At 43.3% G+C, this 22443-nt stretch overlaps 1 protein-coding gene across 1 annotated transcript in view; it reads left to right on the plus strand.

Moving 5' to 3' along the window:
- The window catches only part of LOC121552563 (obg-like ATPase 1), a 62519-nt gene extending 44326 nt beyond the window's left edge, over positions 1–18193 (plus strand). The window contains exons 8-11 of the mRNA XM_041865516.1: positions 9873–10013; positions 10586–10682; positions 12796–12918; positions 17650–18193. Of these exons, the coding sequence (XP_041721450.1) occupies positions 9873–10013; positions 10586–10682; positions 12796–12918; positions 17650–17754 (466 nt within the window). The 3' untranslated portion in view covers positions 17755–18193. The remainder of the gene's footprint in view (positions 1–9872; positions 10014–10585; positions 10683–12795; positions 12919–17649) is intronic.
- The last annotated feature ends 4250 nt before the right edge of the window (positions 18194–22443 follow it).

Consider the following 22443-nt stretch of genomic DNA (forward strand, 5'->3'; position numbering starts at 1 on the left):
TGACAGTGGTCACCCTACTTTTACAAATGACACATTTGAACTCTCAATTGCATATTAAGGAACTTGTTATTTTTTTCAAATTGTACTTTGAAGCAACCTTGGATATGCATTATTGGGTAGAGTTGTATACTAAAACTCAAATGTTTGAACAATTTAATATACACTGAACAAAATATAAACGCAGCATATAACAATTTCAAAGATTTTACTGAGTTACAGTTCATATAAGGAAATCAGTCAATTGAAATAAATTCATTAGGCCCTAATCTATGGATTTCACGACTGGGAATACAGATATGCATCTGTTGGTCATAGATACCTTTAAAAAAAAAGTAGGGGCGTGAATCAGAAAACCAGTCAGTATCTGGTGTGACCACAATTTGCAGCGCAACACGTCTCCTTCGCATAGAATTGATCAGGCTGTTGATTGTGGCCTGTGGAATGTTGTCCCACTCCTCTTCAATGGCTGTGCGAAGTTGCTGGATATTGGCGGGAACTGGAACACGTTGTTGTACACGTTGATCCAGAGCATCCCAAATGCTCAATGGGTGGCATGTCTGGTGAGTGTGCAGGCCATGGAAGAACTAGGACATTTTCAGCTTCCAGGAATTGTGTACAGATCCTTGCGACATGGGGTTGTGCATTATCATGCTCAAACATGAGGTGATGGCAGTGGATTAATGGCACGACAATGGGCCTCAGGATCTCATCACATTATCTCTGTGCATTCAAATTGCCATCGATAAATGCAATTGTGTTCGTTGTCCGTAGCTTATGCCTGCCCATACCATAACCTCACCGCCACCATGGGGCACTCTGTTCACAATGTTGACATCAGTAAACCGCTCGCCCACACAACGCCATACACACTGTCTGCCATCTGCCCGGTACATTTGAAACCGGGATTCATCCGTGAAGAGCACACTTCTCCATCGTGCCAGTGGCTATCGAAGGTGAGCATTTGCCCACTGAAGTCGGTTACGACACCGAACTGCAGTCAGGTCAAGACCCTGGTGAGGACAACGAGCATGCAGATGAACTTCCCTGAGACGGTTTCTGACAGTTTGTGCAGAAATACTTCGGTTGTGCAAACCCACAGTTTCATCATCTGTCCAGTTGACTGGTCTCAGGCGATCCCGCAGGTGAAGAAGCCGGATGTGGAGGTCCTGGGCTGGCGTGATTACACGTGGTCTGCGGTTGTGAGTCCGGTTGGACGTACTGCCAAATTCTCTAAAATGACGTTGGAGGCGGCTTATGGTAGAGAAATTAATATTCAATTCTCTGGCAAGCCCTCTGGTGGACATTCCTGCAGTCAGCATGCCAATTTGCACAGTCACTTTGTTGTGTTTAAAAACTGCACATTTTAGAGTGGCCTTTCATTGTCCCCAGCACAAGATGCACCTGTGTAATGATCATGCTGTTTAATCAGCTTTTTTTTCTTATTTTCTTTTTTAGGGGGTAGATCAGCTTTAATATTGCAGATAGATTGTAACTTCCATCAATGTAATTGTCTGCATCACTTCCAATCCCCCATATGTTTTTTTTGCATATATATACATATACAGTGAGGGAAAAAAATATTTGATCCCCTGCTGATTTTGTATGTTCGCCCACTGACAAAGAAATGATCAGTCTATAATTTTAATGGTAGGTTTATTTGAACAGTGAGAGAAAGAATAACAACAACAAAATCCAGAAACACGCATGTCAAAAATTTTATAAATTTATTTGCATTTTCATGAGGGAAATAAGTATTTGACCCCTCTGCAAAACATGACTTAGTACTTGGTGGCAAAAACCTTGTTGGCAATCACAGACGTCAGACGTTTCTTGTAGTTGGCTACCAGGTTTGCACACGTCTCAGGAGGGATTTTGTCCCACTCCTCTTTGCAGATCTTCTCCAAGTCATTAAGGTTTCGAGGCTGACGTTTGGCAACTCGAACCTTCAGCTCCCTCCACAGATTTTCTATGGGATTAAGGTCTGGAGACTGGCTAGGCCACTCCAGGACCTTAATATGCTTCTTCTTGAGCCACTCCTTTGTTGCCTTGGCCGTGTGTTTTGGGTCATTGTCACAACCCATTTTCAATGCCCTGGCTGAGGGAAGGAGGTTCTCACCCAAGATTTGACGGTACATGGCCCCGTCCATCGTCCCTTTGATGCGGTGAAGTTGTCCTGTCCCCTTAGCAGAAAAACACCCCCAAAGCATAATGTTTCCACCTCCATGTTTGACGGTGGGGATGGTGTTCTTGGGGTCATAGGCAGCATTCCTCCTCCTCCAAACACGGCGAGTTGAGTTGATGCCAAAGAGCTCCATTTTGGTCTCATCTGACCACAACACTTTCACCCAGTTCTCCTCTGAATCATTCAGATGTTCATTGGCAAACTTCAGATGGGCATGTATATGTGCTTTCTTGAGCAGGGGGACCTTGTGGGCGCTGCAGGATTTAAGTCCTTCACGGCGTAGTGTGTTACCAATTGTTTTCTTGGTGACTATGGTCCCAGCTGCCTTGGGATCATTGACAAGATCCTCCCGTGTAGTTCTGGGCTGATTCCTCACCGTTCTCATGATCATTGCAACTGCAAAAGGTGAGATCTTGCATGGAGCCCCAGGTCGAGGGAGATTGACAGTTCTTTTGTGTTTCTTCCATTTGCGAATAATCGCACCAACTGTTGTCACCTTCTCACCAAGCTGCTTGGCGATGGTCTTGTAGCCCATTCCAGCCTTGTGTAGGTCTACAATCTTGTCCCTGAATCCTTGGAGAGCTCTTTGGTCTTGGCCATGGTGGAGAGTTTGGAATCTGATTGATTGATTGCTTCTGTGGACAGGTGTCTTTTATACAGGTAACAAGCTGAGATTAGGAGCACTCCCTTTAAGAGTGTGCTCCTAATCTCAGCTCGTTACCTGTATAAAAGAAACCTGGGAGCCAGAAATCTTTCTGATTGAGAGGGGGTCAAATACTTATTTCCCTCTTTAAAATGCAAATAAATGTATAACATTTTTGACATGCGTTTTTCTGGATTCTTTTGTTGTTATTCTGTCTCTCATTGTTCAAATAAACCTACCATTAAAATTATAGACTGATCATTTCTTTGTCAGTGGGCAAACGTACAAAATCAGCAGGGGATCAAATACTTTTTTCCCTCACTGTACATACATATACACATACATACATATAAATACATATACATACATATATATATACATATCCTTTTTTAAAATATATTTTCCTTTATTACTTTCCAACCCCACCACCCCTTCCCTAATTGGAGTAAACTAGTAAAAACCAACGCTTAGGCCTCCAGCTTATACATTCTATATACATTTTATGGACACAGTCAATTTTACAATAATTATATTTTGTTTGTTTTTACTCCTGAACTTCCTCTACCCTCAACCTCTCCGATCATTTTCATGATGTCCATCTGGTTTGCTTCTATATGCCATATCTTTCTAATTGTGCTCTTTCACAAAAGTTCTCAACCTATAACCTATATACTTATTATGGACACAGTATGTTTAATATGAGTTATTTTGTTGTTATTAGTTGTTATTAGTCCCAACCTTCAGCTCCATTCAACCCCTCCCATCTACAGTGGTGAAAAAAAGTATTTAGTCAGCCACCAAATGTGAAGGTTCTCCTACTTAAAAAGTTGAGAGAGGCCTGTAATTTTCATCATAGGTACACGTCAACTATGACATACAAAATGAGGGAAAAAAATCCAGAAAATCACATTGTAGGATTTTTTATGAATTTATTAGCAAATTATGGTGGAAAATAAGTATTTGGTCAATAACAAAAGTTTCTCAATACTTTGTTATATACCCTTTGTTGGCAATGACACAGGTCAAACGTTTTCTGTAAGTCTTCACAAGGTTTTCACACACTGTTGCTGGTATTTTGGCCCATTCCTCCATGCAGATCTCCTCTAGAGCAGTGATGTTTTGGGGCTGTCGCTGGGCAACACGGACTTTCAACTCCCTCCAAAGATTTTCTATGGGGACCTTGAAATGCTTCTTACGAAGCCACTCCTTCGTTGCCCGGGCGGTGTGTTTGGGATCATTGTCATGCTGAAAGACCCAGCCACGTTTCATCTTCAATGCCCTTGCTGATGGAAGGAGGTTTTCACTCAAAATCTCACGATACATGGCCCCATTCATTCTTTCCTTTACACGGATCAGTCGTCCTGGTCCCTTTGCAGAAAAACAGCCCCAAAGCATGATGTTTCCACCCCCATGCTTCACAGTAGGTATGGTGTTCTTTGGATGCAACTCAGCATTCTTTGTCCTCCAAACACGACGAGTTGAGTTTTTACCAAAAAGTTATATTTTGGTTTCATCTGACCATATGCCATTCTCCCAATCCTCTTCTGGATCATCCAAATGCACTCTAGCAAACTTCAGACGGGCCTGGACATGTACTGGCTTAAGCATGGGGACACGTCTCGCACTGCAGGATTTGAGTCCCTGGCGGCGTAGTGTGTTACTGATGGTAGGCTTTGTTACTTTGGTCCCAGCTCTCTGCAGGTCATTCACTAGGTCCCCCCGTGTGGTTCTGGGATTTTTGCTCACCGTTCTTGTGATCATTCTGACCCCACGGGGTGAGATCTTGCGTGGAGCCCCAGATCGAGGGAGATTATCAGTGGTCTTGTATGTCTTCCATTTCCTAATAATTGCTCCCACAGTTGATTTATTCAAACCAAGCTGCTTACCTATTGCAGATTCAGTCTTCCCAGCCTGGTGCAGGTCTACAATTTTGTTTCTGGTGTCCTTTGACAGCTCTTTGGTCTTGGCCATAGTGGAGTTTGGAGTGTGACTGTTTGAGGTTGTGGACAGGTGTCTTTTATACTGATAACAAGTTCAAACAGGTGCCATTAATACAGGTAACGAGTGGAGGACAGAGGAGCCTCTTAAAGAAGAAGTTACAGGTCTGTGAGAGCCAGAAATCTTGCTTGTTTGTAGGTGACCAAATACTTATTTTCCACCATAATTTGCAAATAAATTCTTTAAAAATCCTACAATGTGATTTTCTGGAATATTTTTTCTCAATTTGTCTGTCATAGTTGACGTGTACCTATGATGAAAGTTATAGGCCTCTCTCATCTTTTTAAGTGGGAGAACTTGCACAATTGGTGGCTGACTAAATACTTTTTTCCCCCACTGTATCTCTTAACATCATCCATATTGGATTTCTATTTGCCATATATTTTTCAACTGTACTGTGATGTTACACAAAAGTTCTGAACCATTCTATTCTCATTGTTTCTACAGATTGTAAATTGAAAATAAACATTTTCGCTAAAAGTATTATTATATTATTGATCGATTGACTATGACTTTTCAGATCATCAGCAGGATTAGCTCCAGGTAAATATTGCAATCCTTCAGCCTTTAATCATCAGCTTCTGACAGGTGGCTGGATTATCTTGGCAAAGGAGAAATGATCACTAACAGGGATGTAAACAAATTTGTGCACAGAATTTGAGAGAAATACGCTTTTTGTGCATATGGAACATTTCTGGGATCTTTCATTTCAGCTCATGAAACATGGGACCAACCCTTTACATGTTGCGTTTATATTTTTGTTCAGTGTATATATACAGTGTATAGTGCTTATAGAAAGTCTACACCCTCTTGAACATTTGTCACATTTTGTTGCGTTACAAAGTGGGATTGAAATAGATTTAATTGTACTTTTTGGTCATTGATCTACACATAATACTCCATAATGTCAAAGTGAAAAAAATATTCTACAAAACAAATTCTACAAATTCAATAAATAAAATATAGTTGTTGAATAATTATTCACTCCCTTTGTGTAGGCAAGGCTAAATAAAGAAGTCAAATTTGTATTAACTAATCATATAATAAGTTATATGGACTCACTCTGTGTGAATTAATAGGGGTTGATATGATTTTCAAATGACCACCCTTTCCTCTGTGCCCCACAACATCTATAAGGTCCCTCAGTCAAGTATTGAATTTCAAGCACAGATTAAACTACAAAGACCAGGGAACTCATAAAGAAGGGCAGTGATTGGTAGATGGGTAACAATAACAAATCAGACATTGAGTATATCTTTAAGCATGGTCAAGATAATAATTATGCTGTGGATTATGTATTAAACCACCTAGACACATCAAAGATCCAGTCGTCCTTCTGAACTGAGCTGCAGGACAGGAAGGAAACTGCTTAGGGATGTCACCATGAGGCCATTGGGGATTTTAAAACAGCTACAGAGTTCAGTTGCTGTGATGGGAGAAAACTAAGGATGGATCAACAACATTGTAGTGACTCCACAATAATTACCTAAATGACAGAGTGAAAAGAATAATAAAATATAGTAAAAAAATATACCAATAATGCATATGTATGCAACAAGGCACTAAAGTAATACTGCAACAAAACACGGCAAAGGAATGCACTTTTTGGCTTAAATGCAAATCGTTATGTTTTGGGAAAATCCAACACAACACATCACTGAGTAACTGCCTCCTTATTTTCAAGCATGGTGGTGGCTGCATCATGGTATGGGTATGCTTGACATCGGCAAAGACTGGGGAGTTTTTCAGGATGAAAAGAAACAGGATGGAGCTAAGTACAGGCAAAATCCTAGAGGAAAACCTGCTTCCTAAAGAAAAAACGGCTTTACACCAGACACTGGGAGAGAAATTCACCTTTCAGCAGGACAATAACCTAAAACACAAGGCCAAATCTACACTGGAGTTGCTTACCAAGAAGACAGTGAATGTTCTGGAGTGGCCGAATTACAGTTTTGACTTAAATCTGCGTGGTGGGTTTGGCATTGAAAAACAGAAGAATATGCAGCAAAGTACCTACGCTAAAATATGGTGGTGGACCTTTGATGTTATGGGGCTATTTTGCTTCCACTGGTCCTGGTGCCCTTGTTAAGGTCAATGGCATCATGAACTTTACCAAGTACCAGGACATTTTAGCCAAAAACCTGGTTGCCTCTGTCAGGAGGCTGACACTTGGCCGCAAGTGGATCTTCCAGCAAGACAATAACCCCAAGCACTAATCAAAATTAAAAAAGAAATGGTTAATTGACCACAAAGTCAACATTCAGTCTCCAGACTTGAACCCCATTGAAAACCGGGGGTTTGAATTGAAAAGGTTAGTCCATAAGAACAGACCAAGGACATTAAGGATTTGGAAAGATTCTGTTTGAAGGAATGGTCTAAGATCCCTCTCAATTACATTTACATTTTAGTCATTTAGCAGACGCTCTTATCCAGAGCGACTTACAGTTAGTGCATACATTTGTTATTTTTTTAAATGATTTTTTTTCATACCCTCTGTGGGAATCAAACCCACAACCCTGGCGTTGCAAACGCCATGCTCTATCAACTGAGCTACATCCCTGCCGGCCATTCCCTCCCCTACCCTGGACGACGCTGGGCCAATTGCGCGCCGCCCCATTGGTCTCCCGGTCGCGGCCGGCTACGACAGAGCCTGGATTCGAACCAGGATCTCTAGTGGCACAGAAAAGTTCTCCAATCTCATAAAACATTTTCGAAAAAGTCACAAGGTGAGGTATTGAAAGGTATTGAAAACAGTGGTGCTAATCATTTTGACCTCTCTTTTTTAGATTTGTTTTTGTATTACTTGTTCAACAAATCTCTTTCTCTGAGCAATTGTATTAGTATAAAATAATATAATTTCCCTGTTTTTTTTTTGTATACTGTACAATATAGCTCAGTATTATTTATTTTATACAGTCATTTTTGCTCATCTTTATGTGTGTGTATGTGTGTGTGATTGCTTAGAGTGCACAGTTGAGACAGATGGCCCAGACTCAGAATCAAGTTGTCAGCACATTAAGAAAAAGGACCTAGGCCCATCTAAATGCAGACAACTTTTCACTTATTAACATAAGGGACTGACATAATATAGCACTTTTAAAGTAATTATTTACCTATGTATGTGTGACGGAATAGCCTCTTGAATTGGAGAGATGCCATATTTTTGATGTTTTTCCATGAACATTTACCCAATTCATTTGTCGAGATGCATTGGAGAGGATGTAAATACGATTGTAAAGTGGCGTTACTAGACATTGGTGAAGTTGGTGAAGTTGGTCAGGAAAGTCATGTTGACAGAACATCAAATCTCATTTGACAGTGCTGCGTTCCCTCTGTTGGGGGAAGGGGGTGTACCTTGTTCCTGTGGGAAGGTGTTTGTCTGCTCCTGTGTCACTCAGTGCGCGGACCCAGGGACCCCCATGCTCATTTGGCGCTCACGTTCTCCATCTCGGCTTCCACATTATTAAAATCATCCCTCAGCGCTCCACCAAGAGCCTCTTTGTTTCTTGGCTGACAATGCTCGATTCTGTCAAGTCTTCACCAATTACAGTCTCAGGTACAATGGCCTATTCACAGGATCACAGCCCTTGACTGGTGTCGGGAGAGTGATTTGTGAATCATTATTCAGTCGCCTGTAGAGAACGTGATACCTGAGGAATGCAAATAATCTGCCAGCGAATAGACGGCTGGGCTCCTAAAAGTGACAAACTACAGCTGTTATTATCCCAGATTGGATTCTTTTCCCTACTTGGAGAGGCAGTCATCTCCTTGGCTTTCGAGTTTGAGTTTCCACTAAATGTACATTTTTCCCTTCATGAGAAGTGGTGACCAGCTCATAGTGGCACCTGTCAAATCCTCAACTCTAGTTTAAGTGCATCACAGCCTCGGTGTTAGCAGGAAGTGAAATATTGGTTATATATGGTTATGCTTACTGCAGAGAGAATACACTGATGGCCTGCCTTGAAGCACGTTTGGCATCACTCAGTAAGATAAATCAAATGATCAAAAAAGCATCCAAGCAACTGCAGCTGTTATGAAGCTGCTATGACATTTCCCAGAAGTTGGAATTATTCTCCGATATTTAGCATTGAGTGTATTGTTCAGTTGTAAGTGGTAGAAAGACACCAGAGATTGAATGACTGAACCAGTGATCCAATAGCTAGATGATAAACGGGTGACATTGTTATTAGAATAGCTGTGGTATTGAGGTTGTGCGGTCTCTCCCAGCCTTTGATTTCTTATAGGTTTTGTAAACAGGAAACTAGGATTACAGATAATGACGAACCTTTAGAATCAATCCAGAAGCCTGGGAGCTCTCTCTGTCAGGCCCAATGTGTGAAAATGGGTCTGTATGATGCTGCTCGTTGGGCTTCGTCCAATCCCAGGCCAATCTGAAAGCGAGTTGGGCTAATCTCATAATTATCCGACCCCCCCCCCCACATTGTTCTGGCAGAGAGTTACCATTAACTGTGAGGATATCTTTGTCCTGCAATGTCAGGTCTCCCGCTGAGTCGCAGGGCAGAAAAACACTCTTAAAAGGGATTTAAAGGAAGTGAATGACTAAGACGTTCATAAGTGGGAATATTATACTTACATCCATCCTCCAAGCCTTAGGGAAATTACTGGACTGGGCACTAACTGTTTGAAATAAATATACTTGTGCTTAAAAATGTTAACAGTAAAGCTGTAACCTTGAAGTGGATTTGGGGTTAAACACTGCTATTTTAACCATGATAATTGTCAACAATCTGCTTTTTCTTAATGGGATGTCATTGCATGTATTCATACCTACCCGTGACATGGCAAACTTATTCCTGAACTGGCAACTTGTTAATAAGGGAAACTCAGTAACAAAGTGAAACTGTGCAATCGCAGAGCAACCTTGGGAAGGCAATGTTCCGAAACGGCACGGTAAACAGGCACGGCTGTTCTCTCATGAATATGCATAGGCCAGCCGACAGATAACAAACGCTGCTCTGTTCTGTCCTGTCAGTCAACACCAACACCATGAAGCTCCAACGTGCCTGTGTTGTTGTGTCTACTGTCCAGGTTGGTGAAAATCAAGGAGTGGGTGGACAGTCACGACCCCGGGGCGCTGGTCATCCCCTTCAGCGGAGGAGTGGAGAGTCTCCTGCAGGACATGAGTGAAGAGGAGATTCAGAAGTACTGCACCGAGCACAAGACTCAGAGGTTAATTAGCATTCAGTCTCCCCACACTTTATCAACTGTGTCCTCCACGCACTCCTTTAATTGCGTGTGCTGATAGAATAATATATGGCAGAGTAATTACCATTATAAAGCAAGAATCCCTCTCTATACGGGAACAACTCAGTCAAAGGGTTTTCTTCTAAATTAAGTTTTGAACTGTCATCTGTCATCTACAGGTATAATTCTAACTTGGACATTTTGGGTGTATTGTTCGTATGTGAAAACCTCTATGGAGGAAGAGAAATCGTGACAGCAGATTTTTTCTCCCGAGCTCAGAGAGACGTTGGGATGAATTCTTAAAGGTGCTAAATGAGACGGCAAGCATGCCAATTAATCAAAAGAATCCCTGGATAATTAAATGTTCAATGTTAAACCAAGTGACCCTATTTTATTTATTTAATTAGTTTATATATTGGAATTGATGCGGGCTTGCCACAGAGGTGAACTTTGGCTACGAATCAAAGCACCACTAAAATATCCTAAAAGAACTAGCATTTACAGCACCACGAACAACATGGAAACTGAAATTGTTTTCACCCTGCTTATTCCGACAGCGTTCTGAGAAGGATCATCAAGGCTGGCTATGGAGCCCTACAGTTGGAGTACTTCTTCACAGCTGGACCAGACGAGGTCCGTGCGTGGACCATCCGGGTAAGACCCTGCCCCCGCGGCCGGCCGCGCCGCACACCGTTCCACCCTGCTGGCATCCAGCCTGATATCAGCCACTTTCAACTTTGTCATGGTCCGGCTTTAGCTAGTCATTACAGGCCAAGGATAACTTCAATTACTGCTGAGCTGCTGAACAGTGAAAGTGGGGGCTACTTTGATTGAGGAGGGCAACAATTGATTTTGCCCATTACTTCCTGAGAATGTTTCCATCCCGCGCAGATCTGCCTGCCGTCCTCCTGCTGTGGGAGATAAGGGGCCCTAGCATTGTGTCTGCCTAATCTGTGTGACGGGGGTTGTCTGTGCTGAAATTGATGTGGCTTTTTATTCAACCGTTTGTGGGCCTTGCCGGGGGCTCCTCCTCTCTGTGTATCAGTTTACTGATCCCGCCGAGAGCCTGGGTGACACTGAATCACAGGAGGATTTACATCGATACAGATGTTGGCTCGGCGCACTGTTATTGTGCAAATGTTAAAAGGATTAAGGGCAGTCATAATACGGTTTTTACCTGTCAGGAGTTGCATACTGATGCACTTGTCTATCTGTGGGCATGTAGGGAGTGTGAGCAGTTTTTATGACAACTAACTAAACTGAAAGTATGTATGTTATTAAGAAAAATACAAGTTTTAGATTGATAATAAACAGAACATTTTATTTGGGTGACATCATAGTGGTTAAATGTATGAGCCCCCTTTTCCAAGCCATGAGTGATGTCCTCAGTGTGTTTAGGAAAGTAACAGAACTCCTCCAAGCCTTTCTCTCATATGGGCTTGTCTCCTTTGACATAACTGATTACAGCTAGCCTTGATCGTGTGTGAGGCATTTAGTCAGGTAAGCATCAGTGAGTAGCTATATTAACCCAATACATCTTACATTGTAAAAACGACACTCTGTAACATAGTGCTGCCAAACCTTTAGCATGCTTTATTAGGCAACCTCGAGGTGACCATTATCTATCAGGGTGCTCTGCATAGCTGTTAACTGCTCTGATGTGTATCTCTTGTAATGCGCCATAGGACAAAATCAGCCCCTAATCTATTTTCTCTACCTAGACAAACCTTGATGCTGATTAATGGTAGTTAAACTTACAAGCACTCCGTCAATGAGATTGCACAGGGATGGTAATATATTGGAGTCATTAAATACACATAATTCTTTTGGCATGAAATATGCTGACCCCAACCTGATTATATATATAATTAAGAGTGCTCAGTAGTTTTGGTGCACAGTGCTGCAGAGCACAGAGAGAGAGGGAGAGGAGGTCAACAGGCACAAGTCATAATGATGCCGAGCAGGGATGTCACTTATTTGGGTCATTTGTCATTTTCCCCGGCATTATTTCAATGCATATAAATTGCGAATTTTATCAGAGACCGTTTTGACTTCTGGTGCTAAATGGGATTTAATGTAGGAAGAATTTATACAAGTTAGGGATAAACTGTTATTTTTTGTTCTTGGAATGGACATCTAAAACAACCAATTTCATATTTTCCATGGTCATTCCGTTATACTGTTGGTTCCGTTTAAATTTGAATGTATATTCCATAAAGGGATCCTTTAAATTTCCTTTCAATCATCTTCTGTGCTAGGAATTAATTTTGAGGAAGTTCAAACATGTTAAAGGGGGGAAAGGCATTAAATTCTACAAATACATATACCGCATACACTGTATATAAAATGTAGTGAAAGTTTCCATTTCAAAATGGTCAGGTATGATACAGCAAGGTCAATACAGTGTGTCTCCAACTGCAACCCTGCCTCTCTCCCTCTCTGATGACCTGAGGCCAGAGTAGCAACCCACAATGAGGCAAGATTGCTTGGACAGAAATCAATAGCACCACGGAATCAGAAATTGCTGGTGGGCATTGATAGCAGCGCTGCCTCCTTATCGGCCTCATGGCTGCTCTAGCAAGGCACAACCGTGTGGCGTGCTATCCAAAAATCAGGAGCAAGGCAAGAATACCCCCCAACACACCCTCTACCCATGCTCACTTCACCATCCCCCTATCAAACAGCATGTCAGTCCTGTGCTGAAATCCATCTTCTCCAAAACAATTGATTTACCTTGTGTGTCCTTTCTCTTTCTTCCTCCTGACAGAAAGGAACCAAGGCTCCACAGGCAGCCGGCAAGATCCACACGGACTTTGAGAAGGGCTTCATTATGGCTGAAGTAATGAAATTCGAGGATTTTAAAGAGGGAGGCAGTGAGAACGCTGTCAAGGTGAGCCGTCAGGGTGCGCCAGGAGATGAGGGAAGTCTCCTGTGATCAGTGGAGCTGACAGTCACCACACTGCTTGCACTGCAAACACTCTTCACCTTTAGCCAGGGGAAGAAATTACTGCACACACTCCGCCAGCACACCTGACAAGCCAACTGATTCCATCTCTAAACACTGCCATTCTACTCCTGCTGTGTATATCTTTATCACAATCTGCTCTAACAGGCTCATGGTAGGCCTTTCTTATACCTCAGACCAGCCTCTCAGAGGAAGTTCTCTGTACCCCACCAGCCCACATCTATAGAGCAGACCGTTAGCTTGGCACTCTTTGTGACAGTGATATAAAGAGGCAAGTTAAATAAAGTGTGAAATTCTTTACATCAGGACTGTTGTATAGATGAACAGCACATAAATGTGACCTGCAAATCTTATTTTATTACTACTGATGTTTGTTTTGACCTTTTTACTGGGATGTGGCTTTTACATGGGCGCTGCTCTGTCAAATATAATCACTGTATTTCATGGTGAATTTGTGAAGACAATAGCGTTGCGATAAATACAGCAGGTAGCGTCACAGAATGCTTTAAAGGTTTTTTTTATCCCTCGGTGAGTGTGTGCTAATATTCAGGGTAACTGTAAGACATTGGCCTCATCTGTAACACCTCTCATCCGCCTGGTTGAGGTAATTCTATTTTTTTCCCCCAGAAGAAAGCTCGGGGCAAAGAACAACATTCCAAAGTGTTCTATGTCACACAATGGATTGGAGCAGTTTCCCGACACCCAGCGTGACTTAGCGTGTCTGATGCTGTTGGTTTGTCTTGTATGGTCCTGCCATTGAAACAGCAGGACATGAATGTGTCAGTGTCAGTGGTTAGCACGCGTCTGGAGGAAGTGCCTCTATTGGTTTACCTCCAGAACCTTGACTGGCATCTGTTATTATAGTGTGTACAAAGCACTTCACAGGGCTATTATGTAGATAGTCTTGGTACTTAAACATCAAACGCCATTAAACTTGACCACCAGCCAATAGCTGTTGATGAGATCAAACCATGATGTAATTGGATACTTTTTACTTGTTAAATTGTCCCGGGTTCTGTTTAAAATGTAGCAGGTCTAAAAGTGTGTTTGTTTCAAAATATATGGATTAAACAATTAGGGATGTGGACAAAGTGGAGATCAGAGTTTCTAGATGAGTATCAGGCACTAATCCCTTCTACATCCTGTGCAGGAGATGTGTGATTAGCACTGGCAAGCAGTGAGAGCTTGGCCTGCTGACTCCTATTATCACCAAGGAGATCTCCTCCCTCAGTTCACTCAATGGCCAGCCAAATCCTCTGTCTGGCAGATACTCATACACTACATACAATGGGGAGAACAAGTATTTGATACACTGCCGATTTTGCAGGTTTTCCTACTTACAAAGCATGTAGAGGTCTGTAATTTATATCATAGGTACACTTCAACTGTGAGAGACGGAATCTAAAACAAAAATCCAGAAAATCACATTGTATGATTTTTAAGTAATTAATTTGCATTTTATTGCATGACATAAGTATTTGATACATCAGAAAAGCAGAACTTAATATTTGGTACAGAAACCTTTGTTTGCAATTACAGAGATCATACGTTTCCTGTAGGTCTTGACCAGGTTTGCACACACTGCAGCAGGGATTTTGGCCCACTCCTCCATACAGACCTGTATGGGGCGGCAGGTAGCTTAGTGGGTAAGAGCGTTGTGCCAGTAACCGAAAGGTCGCTGGTTCTAATCCCCGAGCCGACTAGGTGAAAAATCTGTCGATGTGCCCTTAAGCAAGGCACTTAACCCTAATTGCTCCTGTGAGTCGCTCTGGATAAGAGCGTCTGCTAAATGACTAAAATGTAAAATGTAAATGTAGACCTTCTCCAGATCCTTCAGGTTTCGGGGCTGTCGCTGGGCAATACGGACTTTCAGCCCCCTCCAAAGATTTTCTATTGGGTTCAGGTCTGGAGACTGGCTAGGCCACTCCAGGACCTTGAGATGCTTCTTACGGAGCCACTCCTTAGTTTCCCTGGCTGTGTGTTTCGGGTCGTTGTCATGCTGGAAGACCCAGCCATGACCCATCTTCAATGCTCTTACTGAGGGAAGGAGGTTGTTGGCCAAGATCTCGCGATACATGGCTCCATTCATCCTCCCCTCAATACGGTGCAGTCGTCTTGTCCCCTTTACAGAAAAGCATCCCCAAAGAATGATGTTTCCATCTCCATGCTTCACGGTTGGGATGGTGTTCTTGGGGTTGTACTCATCCTTCTTCTTCCTCCAAACACGGCAAGTGGAGTTTAGACCAAAAAGCTCTATTTTTGTCTCATCAGACCACATGACCTTCTCCCATTCCTCCTCTGGATCATCCAGATGGTCATTGGCAAACTTCAGATGGGCCTGGATATGCGCTGGCTTGAGCAGGGGGACCTTGCGTGCGCTGCAGGATTTTAATCCATGACGGCGTAGTGTGTTACTAATGTTTTTTTTTTAGACTGTGGTCCCAGCTCTCTTCAGGTCATTGACCAGGTCCTGCCGTGTAGTTCTGGGCTGATCCTTCACCTTCCTCATGATCATTGATGCCCCACGAGGTGAGATCTTGCATGGAGCCCCAGACAAGGGTGATTGACCGTCATCTTGAACTTCTTCCATTCTCTAATAATTGCGCCAACAGTTGTTGCCTTCTCACCAAGCTGCTTGCCTATTGTCCTGTAGCCCATCCCAGCCTTGTGCAGGTCTACAATTTTATCCCTGATGTCCTTACACAGCTCTCTGGTCTTGGCCATTGTGGAGAGGTTGGAGTCTGTTTGATTGAGTGTGTGGACAGGTGTCTTTTATACAGGTAATGAGTTCAAACAGGTGCAGTTAATACAGGTAATGAGTGGAGAACAGGAGGGCTTCTTAAAGAAAAACTAACAGGTCTGTGAGAGACGGAATTCTTACTGGTTGGTAGGTGATCAAATACTTATGTCATGCAATAAAATGCAAATTAATTACTTAAAAATCATACAATGTGATTTTCTGGATTTTTGTTTTAGATTCCGTCTCTCACAGTTGAAGTGTACCTATGATAAAAATTACAGACCTCTACATGCTTTGTAAGTAGGAAAACCTGCAAAATCGGCAGTGTATCAAATACTTGTTCTCCCCACTGTAACTAGCCCTATAGGGATCCACATCAGGAAATACAAAATAAATAATCTGAATATTACATTCAATACTGAAATTCAATATTTCACCTCAGGTCTTTGTAAAATGTATATAATTGATCTGTAATGTATTGTCGGTTACTACTTCCTAAAGTGTCAGTAGAGGGGAAATGTGCCAGGCTCTGGGGGTTTGATTGTTGATGTTATGGAAGCCTGACATCAGAGCCTCAGGTCCTGCTGCATGCTTTCTTTCTAATCCCTTATTCCCTCAATGTGTACAAAACATTAGGAATACCTGCTCTTTCCATGACATAGACTTACCAGGTGACAGCTATTGATGTCACTTGTTAAATCCACTTCAATCAGTGTAGATGAAGGGCAGGAGACGGGTTAAATAATAATTTTTAAGCCTTGAGACAATTGAGACATGAATTGTGTATGTGTGTCATTCAGAGGGTGAATGGGCAAGACAAAAGATTGAAGTGCCTTTGAACGGGGTATGGTAGTAGGTGCCAGGCGCACCAGTTTGGGTGTGTCAAGAACTACAATGCTGCTGGGGTTTTCACACTCAACCGGTTCCTGTGTGTATCAAGAATGGTCCACCACCGAAATGACATCCAGCCAACTTCAGACAATTGTGGGAAGCATTGGCGTCAACATGGGCCAGCATCCCTGTGCAACGCTTTGGACACCTTGTAGAGTCCATGCCGCGACGAATTAAGGCTGTTCTGAGGGCAAAGGGGGTGCAACTCAATATTAGGAAGGTGTTCCTAATGTTTTGTACACTCAGTGTATATATATATATATATATATATATATGAACACGGAGCGTTTATGACTGCTGCATTAAGGCCTATGCTATTTAATGCCAGTTGTGGGAATGAACTGTTTGAATAGGCCAGTGTATTGGGATATCACACTATTAGTAATCATATCTGCTTAAGCCAAGCTTGCTCCTCCAGATGGCTGCTTTCAAGTGCAAATGAACCAGTTAGACGTGTCTGGTTTGATACATACTCAGGAATCACAAATAGCCATTGATTTTTTCCCCCTGTCTCCCTCTCCAAGCAGTGTTTCTGGTGCTATTGAGTCTGGATTAAATGGTCTCCTGAGCCTTTAAAGGGACATTGATTCTTCTAATTAATTGTGCTCTGTGCAGAACCAGAATGCATAAACCCGTCCGTATTAGCACTTCAAGTCAATTATTTTGAGTTTGCCCGGGAAGGGGAACAAACACATCTAATGTATACAAAATAAATGTGGAAACTTATTTTGTTTCCTTGAGAAGTATGAGGATGCTATAATGAAAGAGCGTTATTCAAATGTTACTTGTACATATGAATGGAAATTGACAGAGAAGAGGGTTATTCACTCAGTGGGATTCTAGACACACCATGAATAAAACATGACCGTGTGTGTGTGTGTCAGTGTGTGTGTGTGTGTGTGTGTGTGTGTGTGTGTGTGTGTGTAAGACAGTGAGATGATTTGCACGTGTGTTCATTGCTAATTTGCTATTTATTATTTTTCATAACTGTCATTAATGAGGTGTTGTGTTTCTCTATTTTACAGGCAGCAGGGAAATACAGACAACAGGGGAAAACCTACGTTGTGGAGGACGGAGAAATCATATTTTTCAAATTCAACACGCCAAACCAGCCCAAGACTAAGAAGTGACTCAGTCGCAGTCTGTCGGCTACCAGAATGGACCGTGCTGTTAGAGAAATCATCTTCTTTGTTTTAGACAGAATGAAGCTGCCGATTGATTGCTACCTGCCAGGTCGGTTCAGTCCTACCTACTGGCCACACTGCCACATTATCCCTGTTTGTTTTCTGTCCAGGAGAATTCCATACAATCCCCCTAGCCAAAGCACAGGTCCACTAAACACTGACAGCTTTGCTATTTAAGATCAGGATGGGCCCCCTCTCCAAATGGTAGGAGCATTTGAAGAAGAGTATTACTCTCTTGATACTTCATTAATCTCCATCACTGGTGCCAGGCCTGACACAGCTGACAGCAGGGACAATGCAACCTGCTCCTCTCCTCCTTCCAGAGATAATGCATGTTTTACAGTAGCCCAGATGTCTACACTCAATAAAACATTTGACAAAACCAGCCGGTGTGTGTTTGGGGATGTCTGTATTGACTGGCGCGGCATGCAGGCGGCGATAGTAGGTCCTGCTGGCAACTGATTACAGAATTAAAAGACACAGTTGACAGTGGCTCTGGCAGAGAGGGGACAGACATAATTGTATCTGTAAAGTGATTCTTATTTTAGAGGGCTAAGTGTGGGATACTGATTATTTCATACAAGAGAATTGGTCAGGTGAAATTGTGTTTGAATTAACCTTTCCTCTCCATGGTTATTCCTGCTCTTAGTTGAGTCCTGGTATTCTGATATGTTCTGTATTTCAAGAGATTGCTTATAAATGTGCACCCCATTATTATTGAGAGTGCCATTAGCTATTATCACTAAATGTAGGTATGCCTGAAGGCTGTTTTTGTCAAATTCCCCTGTGTCTCCATGCCACTGAATGATAGGAGGACAAAACGCAACAACTAAACCAAAAAATATCCATTCCAGTCTTCACATAAGTCTTTATTTATATGAAATTCTGAAAAGTAAAAGGAAACAGAAGTCACAATTCAGAACCACAACCCACAAAAACATTCCTAGTCCCACTGAAGTAGTGTTTTTCTTGCCTGTATACTTTGTGTGTAAGTGTTTTTGAGGCATTTATGCTGATAGAATGGTATGGCTGGCGCTGCGTACGGTGCTGCAAAGTGAGATTGCGTGCTCCACAGGAGTGAGAACACAGAGGGGATCAAGCTCCCTTCCTGAATATCTTGCCTCTATAAATACCCCCTCTCTGCAGAGAACAAAATGGCCTTCAGATGGAGGCATAAAGATTGAATAAAATATTTCATTTCTCATGAAGGGTATTGCATGCACTAGCTTTAAAAGTTGTTGTTAACGAAACAAAGACTTCACAAACACTACAAAGCATGGTGTTTGGCATCTAAATGAAATTGTATTACTATCTTCAAGATATAAGATCATGTTTGATGGGGGATGTTGGGGGCAGGGAAAGTACCTTTATAACTTAAAGCAATGTAGGCATGCATTCCACAATGTATAGGTTAGAGTTAGCGTAATTTATCATTGTTGTTGAGGAAATAGGTCGTGCAGCATTACAAATGTTTCTCATACAGTAGTTTCAATAAGAACACTCAACAACTCTCACTAGCCATCATAGTCGCCATTTACTGTATGTTCTATATTCCAACTACCTCTAACTTCCTTCATACTGGACACAGAGACATAAGAATGGTATCTACAAGTTCATCTGACTATGGGGAAGTAGATAAATGGCAAAACCCCGAAGTATCCCTTTAATCATTGTCTGAGGGCTAAAGACATTAAATCCCATTCTTTTTAGGCAAGAGTGGTGTTGTTGTTGTTAACCAACCCCCAAACCCAACATTGAGGCCCATTTAATAGTTATAAGGGCCTTGGATTGGCAAATTGAGCTCTGTGGTCTGCCTCCAGTGTATTGTTTTTCATATAATGAAGTATCAGTACATTTCTTAGGAACAGTAATTAAGTTATTTAGAATTATGCAGATGTACCCCTTGAGACAGAACACGATAAAAGTCTTCTGGTCTTTAATCATGTCACAAGTAGTCATTTTAGGCTTTAATACCAACAAGCTGGCTATCAAAGGGCCAGAGCAGAGTTAATTTGATCTCCTTTCTGTAAGGGAACTCCACATCTGCTTGTATACTGAGTGTACAAAACATTAGGAACACCTGCATATTCCATGACATAAACTGACCAGGTGAATCCAGGTGAAAGCTATGATCCCTTATTGATGTCACTTGTTAAATCCACTTCAATCAGTGTAGACGAAGGGGAGGAGACAGCTTAAAGAAGGATTTTTAAGCCTTGAGACATGGATTGTGTATGTTTGCCATTTAGAGGGTGAATGTGAAAGACAAAAGATTGAAGTGCCTTTCAATGGGGTATGGTAGTAGGTGCCAGGCGCACCGGTTTGAGTGTGTCAAAAACTGCAAGGCTGCTGGGTTTTTCACGCTCAACAGTATCCTGTGTGTATCAACAATGGTCCACCGTCCAAAGGACATCCATCCAACTTGACACAACAGTGGGAAGCATTTGAGTCAAAATGGGCCAGCATTCCTATGGTACGCTTTGGACACCTTGTACAGTCCATGCCCCGATGAATTGAGGCTGTTCTGAGGGAAAAAGGGGGTGCAACTCAATATTAGGAAGGTGTTCCTAATGTTTTGTACACTCAGTACAAAACTCGGAACGAGGGAGAGTTCGGTTAGTTGTTTTGGAAAGTTTGTTGGAAAGTTTTTTGTTTTGAAAGTCCATTGAAAAAGTTTGGTTAATCCCTAGCTACCTTTTGAGTTTGGATCCTGCGACGTGGTTGGCATCAGTTGCTGGGACCGCTACTATCTGTCCAGTAATCCTGCCGACCAAGGCCGGGTCTGAGGAGCTGCTTGGCGTAGCAGCTAGCCTAGCTGCTAGCAAGCTAGCTGCCTATCAAACTTGAGGGCTTGAACGCAGCCCGCGATGCGTTTAGCCATTGTGGCTGGGACCACGGTTTGTCCCGGGCTTGTGGCTGTCAGTGTTGCTGTAGGTGGGTGTGGTGGTGGAATCAGGCGCAGGACGCAGAAAGTAAGTCCAAAAGACTTTAGTGGTTTGCACAAACACAAGCACGAAATAAATGCCCTGAGGCGAGAACTCCGCACGCAGGCGAAAATAAAACGGGCGCACTACACATGTGCGACAAAATACTCCAATACAATGGAGAACAGCTCAACCGAGCAAAATGTATATACACTAGCAAAACGCACGACAGTGAAAACAATCACACACAACACTAGACAAACCCAACAAGAACTTATAGGACACTAATGACACTAAACGATAACAGGTGTACAAAACCAGACCAGACCAAACAAACATGAAACATACAACGGTGGCAGCTAGTATTCCGGAGACGACGAACGCCGAAGCCTGCCCGAGCAAGGAAGAGAGGCAGCCTCGGCCGAAACCGTGACAGTATCCCCCCCTTGACGCGCGGCTCCAGACGTGCGCCGACTCCGGCCTCGGGGACCGACCAGGAGGACGCGGAGCAGGGTGCGTCGGGTGACCACGATGGAATTCCGTCAGGAGAGACGGGTCCAAAATGTCTCTCCTCGGCACCCAGCACCGCTCCTCCGGGCCGTACCCCTCCCACTCCACTAGATATTGGAGACCCCCATCCGAGCGTCTCGAATCCAAGATGGACCGCACGGAGTACGCCGGGTGCCCCCTCGATGTCCAATGGGGGCGGAGGAGTCTCCCTGATCTCATTTTCTTGGAGTGGGCCAGCTACCACCGGCCTGAGAAGAGACACATGGAACGAGGGGTTAATACTTTTATACTCAACAGGTAGTTGTAATCTGTAACACACCTCGTTCAATCTTCTCAGGACTTTAAATGGCCCTACAAACCGCCGACCCAGTTTCCGACAGGGCAGGCGGAGGGGCAGGTTTCTGGTAGAGAGCCAGACTCGATCACCAGGTGCGTACACCGGTCCCTCACTGCGGTGGAGATCGGCGCTCGCCTTTTGACGACGGAGGGCCCGCTGCAGGTGGACGTGTGCAGCGTTCCATGTCTCCTCCGAGCGCCGCACCCACTCATCCACCGCAGGAGCCTCGATCTGGCTCTGCTGCCAAGGTGCCAGAACCGGCTGGTAACCTAACACACATTGGAAAGGGGTTAGGTTAGTGGAGGAATGGCGTAGGGAATTCTGGGCCATTTCGGCCCAGGGAATGTACCTTGCCCACTCCTCCGGCCGGTCCTGGCAGTATGTTCTAAGAAACCTACCCACATCCTGGTTCACACGTTCCACCTGCCCATTACTCTCCGGGTGGTAACCCGAGGTGAGGCTCACCGAGACCCCCAACCGCTCCATAAAAGCTCTCCAGACTCTGGAGGTAAATTGGGGACCTCGATCAGACACAATATCCTCGGGTACCCCGTAGTGCCGGAACACATGGGTGAATAGCGCTCGGCGGTCTGCAGGGCAGTAGGAAGGCCCGGCATAGGGAGCAAACGACAGGCCTTAGAGAACCGGTCCACAACGACCAGTATAGTGGTATTCCCCTGTGAAGGAGGAAGGTCAGTGATGAAATCCACAGAGAGGTGAGACCATGGTCGTTGTGGAACGGGCAGGGGTAGTAACTTACCCCTAGGCAGATGTCTAGGCGCCTTACACTGGGCGCACACCGAGCAGGAGGAAACATAAACCCTCACATCCCTCGCCAACGTGGGCCACCAGTACTTAGCACTA

This window comes from Coregonus clupeaformis, chromosome 4 (assembly GCF_020615455.1).
Source record: "Coregonus clupeaformis isolate EN_2021a chromosome 4, ASM2061545v1, whole genome shotgun sequence".
Taxonomy (NCBI): Eukaryota; Metazoa; Chordata; class Actinopteri; order Salmoniformes; family Salmonidae; genus Coregonus; species Coregonus clupeaformis.